Source organism: Halyomorpha halys, unplaced genomic scaffold, assembly GCF_000696795.3.
Source record: "Halyomorpha halys isolate HHAL.00 unplaced genomic scaffold, Hhal_1.1 Scaffold62.1, whole genome shotgun sequence".
NCBI classification, from domain to species: domain Eukaryota; kingdom Metazoa; phylum Arthropoda; class Insecta; order Hemiptera; family Pentatomidae; genus Halyomorpha; species Halyomorpha halys.
Genome location: NW_027116333.1, coordinates 597,901 through 608,011, shown reverse-complemented (window position 1 = coordinate 608,011; position 10,111 = coordinate 597,901). Strand labels below are relative to the sequence as shown.

At 29.6% G+C, this 10,111-nt stretch overlaps 1 protein-coding gene across 1 annotated transcript in view; it reads right to left on the bottom strand.

Moving 5' to 3' along the window:
• The window catches only part of metl (methyltransferase-like protein), a 15,924-nt gene extending 11,134 nt beyond the window's left edge, over positions 1–4,790 (bottom strand). Inside the window, exons 1-3 of the mRNA XM_014438634.3 lie at positions 4,309–4,790; positions 2,480–2,632; positions 689–982 (exon numbers count right to left, since the gene is read on the bottom strand). Of these exons, the coding sequence (XP_014294120.1) occupies positions 689–982; positions 2,480–2,632; positions 4,309–4,403 (542 nt within the window). The 5' untranslated portion in view covers positions 4,404–4,790. The remainder of the gene's footprint in view (positions 1–688; positions 983–2,479; positions 2,633–4,308) is intronic.
• Positions 4,791–10,111: the final 5,321 nt, after the last annotated feature.

The window sequence follows — 10,111 nt, the reverse complement described above, 5'->3', positions numbered from 1 at the left end:
GCTGTACAATTGTATAACCTCCTCATGTCTAACCTTATCAAACATATGATATTTTAATTTTACAACAATTACCATTCAGTGACTGGCCAATAAGTCATGCAATATTAATCACATCGACCAACTAGTATATTAAAAAACTTTTTTTTTCCCTATGCCACAGGAAGTGGGCTATTACGCCAATTTCCCTCTCGCAGCCCAATACAATTTTATTCTTCCTCTTAGTTGGTCCGCATCCCGCTCAACATCCTCCAGACCAGCACACGCCAAAAGATGGTCCCCATCCATGTCTCATATTAAAAAACTAAAATAAAATAAACTATACAATTCAGGAGTGTTTTTTTCAAAAATTTATAAACCAAATTTTGGAAAGTTGTTATTAAGTAGATATATTATGGAAATATCTCATGTAGAGAAGTTAAATTTTTATTGACAATGTTGCCTTGTTACAGCTCTTTTACAAAGGAAAAATTTAAATGTTGAAATAAACTGGATAAGATTTAGTTATGGAATTTTCATTGATCAAAAAATCCTTAATATTTGAGAAATGTATGTATATAAACTTTCGAAAGAATACTACTAAATTGTTTTTTATGAGTACCAGGCTTATAAGTCTATATTTGATAAAGGATATAACCAACGAAAAAAAAAACATGAAATAAATTGAACTTAAATTTTTTAAAGAGGATACCTTTTGGTGTTGTAATCAGGATGTTCTTTGAGCACTTCAATGGCTTTTGTAGAAAAATCACAGCAATAGACAAATAAGTTAGGATTTGTACTATATTGCAAAATTGGAAAAACTGTATTTCCAACACCACATCCAATTTCCCAAATAGACCGTTTGGGGTATACTTCTTGATTTTCAAGAACCTTTGATGTTTCGCTATTGACATTAATACTGACAGGTGTGTCTTCTTTAAGTTCTTCAGCTGGAACTAATTCTGGAAATTCAGTAAACAGCCAATGACGATCTTTAAAAAATCTAAAAAAATGGAGTACACATTATATGAGCATTTGGAAAACAAAGGGTGAAAATGGATTCAAATTATTCTTAAGCAGAATATTTATTAAAACATCTACAAATAGAAAAACAATTTTTTTTCTTTTTTTATTTTTAAAATTTCTGCTGTAGTAAGTACAGAACTGAGGTATGCAAAATTTTTAAAATGCTCATATTAATGATAACGTAAAAGTTATAAATGGAGGAATATCTAATCTTTTGAGCTATCCAACGATTTAAGTGGTCATCAACATGAGAGTGTATAAGAAATATGGCTCTGGAGGCATCTAAAATAATGTACAGCTGATCACTGATCATTTCTTTATAACTGCTTATACTCTTTTAGATAGCCCACTATTTGAATACTACAAATTGAGTTTATAAAAAATATTTTCCAAAGAAAAATAATACAAATATAATAGAAGGGCAGAAAAAAGCAGTATAAGATAGAAAACAGCTGAAATAGATTAAGTGCCTTTACACTATAGAAAATTTTCAAAATACAGCTCTATCATCAAGACATATGTTTTTCAAAACAGACTAAAGGGACTAGGATAGTTAGGGAGATAAAACCAGTAAAAGTCAGAACTGCAAAATGTTCTATGGTGTGTAAAACAGTCTATTTTGACCATTTTTCTCACTCTCCTTAGGAAAAGATGAATCTGGAATAAAATCAGAAATTTCATAAGGTTCAAGTATTTTAAAGATTTTCATGCAACTCAAACGTTAAAGATCCACTTAAATACTAATATCTGAGTCTTCATTCAAGTGGAATGAATCTAAAAATTATTGCTTGATTTCATAAATGTTATTTATTCCAAAAAACAGTTATATTTGATAAAACAATGGTCAAATATGGTCATTTATTTGTTCATTTTAGAAAATGAATTCAAAGAAAAAGACAAAATCAACAGTGGAGGATTTGAGTTGTATCCCAAATAATGAAGAAACATTTCTATAATTAGAGAGACCAAAAAGAACATTAAAGATTTTTTTAAAAATATCTTTATTGAAATTTACAACTATATATTATATAATACATTGAGTAAATTTGATCTTAGTTAAAATGGAGTGTTACAGGTGTGTAGAGCAACTAACCATTGGTAGCATTCTAATGACATTTTACATTAGCTGGTCTTGTGGCCATCTTCTTTTCAGGCGCCTCAGAGGATTGTCAGGAATGGAAGAGGATGCAAGGTTAGAAACTAGGGGGTTTGTAATGAAAGGAGTGATATCTGATTTGGGCTAGATCGGTTACAAAGGAAACATAAAGGTCTTTATGTACGATTTTATTTATGACAATGTAAAAAGCATTGAGGATTTTACAAAGAATTTCGGATTGTAAGGATTGGATACGAGAGGAATTCGAAGGTTTAGTGGAGCCCCAAAGCTCAACTCCATAGGTTTAGAATGGCCTTATTATAGTTGTAAATAGCTATAAACAAAAAATTAATAATCAATGTAAAACACTCAACTAACCTATTTGCGTGTATTCCATAAAACTTGTCCCAATATTTATCAGCATTTTGCTTTAATAAAATTTGTTTTTCTTCATTCATAGGATTTTCCAATTGTTTTTTGACAAGATTTCTAACTTCTTCCTCTTTCTCCTCATCCCATTCCACATTGTCCCTAAACAATTAAAAACAGAAAATAAAAACAAAAATGATATTTAATTTTCAAGAAAAGAACAGTCAATATTTAATTTAAAAAGGGCAGAGGAAAGAGTTAACCAACGATTTTGAATTGGTTGAACTAATAATTTTAGATCATTCATTAATGAAAAACGTAATTGGTTGAACATGACATCAAACAAAAAACAGTTATTTTATAAGTTTGGTAAAAGCTTAATTTTTGGAGGAAGGAAAATAAAAGTTATTTTTCTTGGTCAATTAGAAAGGTTCATTACTGGAAAAAATGAAACAAAAAAGTTTGAAATATAGGTAACATCTTAATGTTATGCCCCAAATAGATTAAAATTATAGAAATTGTTCAATAAACAATTATTTAGACAGAATAAAAAAATATAAATATAATTTTATGGAATAATTTCTTAAGGAAATAACTCATGAGATAAACAGGATACTAATAACTTTTCAATAAAATGACCTGTAGTAGGCCATATATTATAAATGATACAAAATGTTTCTTGGTCTTATTTGTTTCCAATATAAATTATAATAATAGAATTACCACTATTGACAAGAATATGGAATGGAGAAAACAAGAGATTGTTTTTAAGGCTATAGAAAACAACAATTTAACATAACTTAATTGTTGATTTGTCTGTTTTAACCAATGCAATGGCGTTAAAGACTTGTTAGGTTCTTATAGCAATACCAATATCCTCAAAATTTCTACACATCTGTAATTAAATAAATTACTGAAAGAACAGCTAAAATGAAAGCCATCAATTAAAATAAAAAAAAAACATGCATCCTGTAGGATATATTAGCTAGTTAAGGATTAAGATCAAGTTATTACAATGATAGTTTTTATAAATCTTTTAGAAATAAGATACCTTCAGAAATCGTATTCTGTTACACATTTTCAAGTTAGACCAACGATAGTACTGTATTATTTTTTACCCATAGGAAACCTATAATTAATAAACTATGTGCGATTACTAAAACTTTTCTATATCAAAAGTATTAAAATTAAAATTAGCCAAGTTAAATTAAAATATTCAAACACTAGGTAAAATACAGTCAGAAATACAATTTGAAAATGAGGTTTAAGTACTAGTCTATGAACAATAACAACGAAGTTCATAGTAAAAGTACAATTTGTGTTATGTATAGTACAGGACATTATAATGATTGATGAAATACTAATAGTTTTCAAAATAACATTAAACTAATAGAATTTTTATATTTGCAGGCATATAGCTAGAAGTGTCATAGAATATAAATATGAATGTGGGTTATGAACAATCAAGTAATATCATTACCAATTACTGAATTAGTATAATTTAAAAAATAATTGAGAGATCAAATTCGAAAGTAACATGAATATATTAGATGAAAATACTTCAATTAAGCTACCTAATGAAGATAAAATAGAAGGTTAATGAAACCTTAGAGGAATATAATGTTCTAAACAGTTACAGTTGTCTGGAATCTTGGCAGGATTAATTTAAAAATGTATTTGAGCAATCAATGCTAATTTAATATGTTGCTTGAAACTAATAGGATTTCTTTGTGAAATAGTAGATATTACTTATCTATTTATAATATATGAAAAGAAGACATATTGACAAAGTTGATTTATTTTGTACGCAGAACCAGGAACACAATTGTTTCTCTTACCAGGCATTGTGACTGAACACATCATCACTTTCTTTCAAAAATCTTCCACCAAATTGGCTTCTTTTTTCAGGAAAATTTTCATTTGGGGACTCCATTGAACATAAAATAATTATTAAGGTAATGCACTAGAGAAGAAACATCTTATTCTAACTGTAACCTCAGCCCATGTAGTCAGGTTAGCATGGCACATTGCAAGTTTTTGCAGTGATAGCTGGAGTCGTTCTGTTCTGTACTATGGCAGTGTTGTTACAAATGCAAGCTCTTAGGCAATCTAGAAATAGGCCATTTTCATTACAGAAAAACAGCGCTGATATGATTAGCACAAATAATAGAAATTTCCACATAATACTCGCATTTAAAATTACTGATAATTTTGATTGTTTATTAGGAGAATTGAGGGTGTATAGTGTTCTTAACTTGCTTGAGGAAATCACCTGGAATCTTTAGTTTTAATAATTGACGTATAAAAAAATGTAAAAGTCTAATTTATAAGTTATTCATTAAATTTGATGTACTACTGATTGAAATTTTATCATTTCATTGTTAAATAAAATTAAAGTTTTAGATTGCCATTTTGAGTTATCAGGGTACCTGATATAATTTTTGTTAAATGTGAAATTTATACTATTATACATTGAAATTGTTCAATTGTTCCAAATAAAAGCATGATAGCTGTATTAATAACATACGTACATTTTTTCAAATTACAATTTAAATTTTTCCTATAGCTGCTTACATTTTGAAAGATTATAAGTTTTATAATATATTATTGACCGCACCCGGACCATATTCCATTTATTATAGGTTTTATAGAGTGAAACTTTGTTTTAAACTCTTTTAAATTTCTCTAACTTGACCCTAGCTTCCACATTGATGGTGGTAGCTATAATTTTAGCTGTTACAATCACTTCCATCGTGTATCTTACGACCGGGAGCACTGAATTGCATGTTTATAGTTATGTATATAAAATAAATCGTGAGACATTTTTGGAACAATCGAATTTAACCATACAAAATTTAGTCACTGAAAGGGCAAGTAAAGGAAGGAGAATGATTGCAAGCGATGAGCGCCTGTGTGCAAGTGATCAGGCTGTCGAGACATATGACGAGCGCCTGTGACATTAGGTTGCAATGTATGATTCGCAATGGCTTTATTTCACAATGAAGTGGGCACAAAAATGAGATTGAATAATAAATTCACAAAATCGGATATGTAAATCCGACAATTAGCATTGTCTTGATAGTTTGTGATATTATTAACTATCTGCGCTTGCGCATCAACTACCTTATGTAGACGTCTTGACAGTGAACTATCGCACCCTATAGCCTCATATTGGTGATTATAAAAAACAAATGTCAATCATAGCGATACTGGAGTATTCCATGGTGGAGATTATGTCCTATACTTGTATTAGCTCTGTTTATAATATTCATTTTAAAAAATCATTTCCTTCATTCAAATTTCTTTTTTGTGGTCTCAAAACCCTCATTAATTTCAGTTAAATCTTCTCTGGAAACTTGGGATGTTTCATATTTATTACTATACATTATAAATAAATCTATACTAAACTGGACTTAAACATTAGACTGAAGACAAAACAAGACATTGACGAAGCTATTGAAAAACTCACATCATCAATAAGATCAAGTATAACTGACAACACATCGACTAATCGAATCAATAACAATAAACACAATAACCTGCCACAGCATATTCCTATCTTGCGGGGGAGTCTTTTTCGATGTAGAACAAGCTTTTGATCGAGTCTGGCAACCGGGACTGTTTTACAAACTCCGTAAATACCTACCTCCTACATACTTTCTCATCATTCGTTCCTTTCTCATTGATAGACTATTCCAAGTAAACCACAACCACAAACAATGGTACCTATTCATCCCTCTATTCTCAGTCCGTTGGTGTTCCTCTAGGTAGTATCCTCGGTCCCATCCTCTACACAGTCTATACAGCAGACATTCCAACCAATCCTAACGCTATCCTCACCACGTATGCCGAGATTAACAAAAGACTGATCTACATATTACATGATGTAGTCAATGACAAATGAATTCTGTCTCATCATTTGATTTTATTCTTTTCTTTTTTCATCTCTTAATTTGTACTTTCTTCAATATTTCTTCTCTTATATAGGAAGATGGTCAGGGTTGCGGTCACAAGTGAAACGAAAATAGTTTACAACTATTTTATTTTCCAACGTTTATTTTTAGCTTCTCTTATTTTATCTCTTATCCATCTGTTACTATTACCCTTTTCATTTACTGTTTACAACCTTTAATTTTTCTTAATATATTTTACTTTTCATTGTATACTCCTATTATGTTCCACTTATATTTTTTTTTTCTTTTTTTTTTGTAACTATGTCAAGTGTTTGTATCTTTTTTAACCCTGATGAAGCCCTGCAACGTGGGGTGAAACGTTGGCTCAATAAAAATAGTATAATTATTTACTATTTAAGTTTTTTTGACCTCTCAGACCATATTCCTTTCAAATTATAGAATTAATTTATTGAGTCTTGTGAAAAAATTATTTTAAAATCTAATTAATTGAAAAGTAAAAATATTTTGTGTCAAAATGACTCGGAACTCTTCTTTGGTTACATCGCTGGCAATATTCTATAGCTTGATTATATCAAGATTTTTTTTATCATAGTCTCACGCTGGTAATCCTATCAAAGTAAGCTCGATTTCAATGTTAAAATTTTTGAGTTGAAACAAATTTAAGTTTTAATAATCAACAAAGTTTCTTCCTTTATTACAATTACTTAACTTGGTATCTGGCTCCAATTCCGTTCTGGGCAGATGATGTAACATTTAAACTCATTATTATGCGTTTAACATTTTTAAACTCACCGCAGTAGTTATTTTAAAATAACTTTATTCATTACTCTATGATCAGTGCGATAGTATAGTATACTTCTTTCTGTTGTGGTTTAAATTTCAGAATTTAACCCGCATTTTTGAAAATCAAATCATTACCTATAACTTACCCTTTTCTTTCTCGAACTTAAGTACAATTTGTTTTTCCATCTTATATTCTCCCGCCCTTCAAAAATTAGCCTTCTAGTTCCCTGTTGTAAGTAAATCGGGACCAATAGGACATCAAACGAAAATAAAACCAATCGAATTCTTTGATTTTGTAAGAAAATAATAATTAGATTTAAAATGATTCAATTATTACGAAAAAAAAAAATCGTATTCTAAATGTTTTTTTAGAACCTTTGGAAAAGGGGGTATAAAATAGTTTCATTTAAAATTATTAAATTATAAAAGAAATCCATTTAAAATAGATGAATTAAAATCAATTTTTTTTATATTCTTAAAAAAAAAAATACGAATGGTTTATATATTAAGCAGAATAATTATTCTAAATTAATGAAATATACTGTAATTTTGTTTCAGCTGATTTAGGTTGCCACCCTGCGTTTTTTGGCTCTTATAATAAAAGTCTTGAGTTTGGAATAGCTTGAATTACAGATACTTGAAAATATTGAAAATCTTCAGTTGTAAGTATTAATAATTCTTTAAATACTTTGATCTTTGTAATTAATAAACAATCATGCTTTGTATAACATAATGAAGTATTTTGATACTGAATATAAAGATTTTTTTTTTATTCCATATTAAAGCTTTCTTCCAGTTCAGAAGTTAAATCACAAGAAATTTTGCCTATTAAAAATTTATATTATATATCAGTACTGTTTTAAGGATTATTTTAAAAAGCATAAATAAAGTTATAAAAACCATAAATAATCAAAACTTAAGTCACTAACACAATGTCTTGCAACTGGCCTCGATAAAGACCTTAAATTCAAGCCGAAAGTTGGCTCTAATAAAATAAGTGTTACTTATTTGTGTTCTTCACTGATATTTGTGCTCTTCAGGCAGATGTTCACTCCTCAGCTATATTCTCCTAATTTAAAAAATAATCAAATGTTAGATAAAATAAAAAGGAATGTCGTAAGAAAAAATATAAAATAAAAAACAGTATAAAAGAGATAGATCTAATTGTATATACTATGACAATAAATAGTTTTATGTCATAGGTTTTCTAATTAAGGAATATAATAATGTCAAAATATATCTATATATTTATATTAACATTAAAGAGCAAAAGTTATAATATTAAGAAAACAGAAATAGTTTGGATACTTTTGAAAATTCTCAACAACAATTCATGGTCTTTCAAGAACCAACATAACTTATAAGTAAATAAAATCCAACACATCTCACATCAATAGTCTAAAGAGAAAAATCATTCAGATACTATACATCACTGCAAGATATCCAAAAACATACTCCTATCTTAAATATAAATAACACAGAAAATTTGTTTAACTTTTTAAAACTTTAAATATAACTAAAAGAGAAAATTTTTCTTTTAATAATTAAATTGATGACCATATTCATTATCAGAAGATGATTTGGGTGACAGTCTGGCTTAACACCAAGAAGTAATTTATTGATAAAATTAAGCAAAATGTTTTTAATGCCTTTACTCAAAGAATAATATTAGGTAAGCCATTGAACAAATAAGTTCTTGCATGAATTCCTGAGAAAAAAATCTATTTCATCAGAATTAACCTAGATTCTTACAGCAATTCTACAAAACTTAGGGATATTTTTATTCGACTTCACAATACCTCCCATTAATCATCAGTAGGATTTTTTTGATTTAGAAACTTCATGTTGTTGTTTCTCAAAAATCAAATTGAAGCATTTTAAATTGTATATTTATTAAATTTACATGGTATACAGTTTGTTATATTTGTTTTATTATAATGCATATTGTCATTACAGAGATGTGGAATATATGCAGAGAAATGCTGGATGTCTCACATCACACGCATCATAGATCATCAAGTACAACAAAGTAGGTGGATATAACTAGTATTTACCATGTACATACTATAATATTATATATGTAGTATACTATCATATTAAATATAATAAAATTCTTAGTACACTATAATATTATGTACTTCTCTCAAATAATATTTATTTATTATAATGCTTTGCTTTTCAGGGGCAAGAACATTTGCAGAGGCCTACCAGGTAGATGTTTTTAACTGGTTCTTAGAATGTACTATGATCCTTCCCTCAAACAGTATTAATCCTAGAAAGGTAAACCTTATTGTTGTTAGTTAGCTCATCATTAAACCTCATAGTAACACTTCTAGAATCAAGATATAAATTTAGAAATAGGTTTTTCCCTTTTGCAGGTTTTTTCCCTCATTGGGTTGCCTGTCTAAGTCAGAGCATCCCTCCACTTATCTCTATCCCACCAATCTTCCTCCTCAAGTCCTCTGCCAGCCATTTCCTCCTCCATGCAGTCTTTCTACCAGGTTTGGGGTCTTCCTCTCCTCCGTCTTCCTGGTTGTTTCCATTTCAGAAGTCTCTTCAGCCACCTACGTTCTGGCATCCGCTGACAGTGCCCATAGCATTTCAGTCTGCTCCTTCCAATCCTCTCCGAAACTTCTTCGGTCACCTGCCTGCTTCTGATATCTTCATTCTTGATTCTATCCAGGCGGGTAATCCTCAGGCATCTCCTCCCGAAATCCATCTCTGCCACTTGTAGTTTGGAGTAGAGTCCTGGGTTAAGTGTCCAGGTTTCTGCAGTGTTGTTAAGTGAGGGTTCAACAATACTTTTAAAAATTTGCTTTTTGTTGTCGGTTGAGATGATCGTATTCCAGAGGACTGGGTGCAACATTCTGGTCAACCTTCTTGCAAGACCAGCTCTCCTCCTAACCTCTGGTTCCGACTCACCGTTCCCATCTATTATCGACCC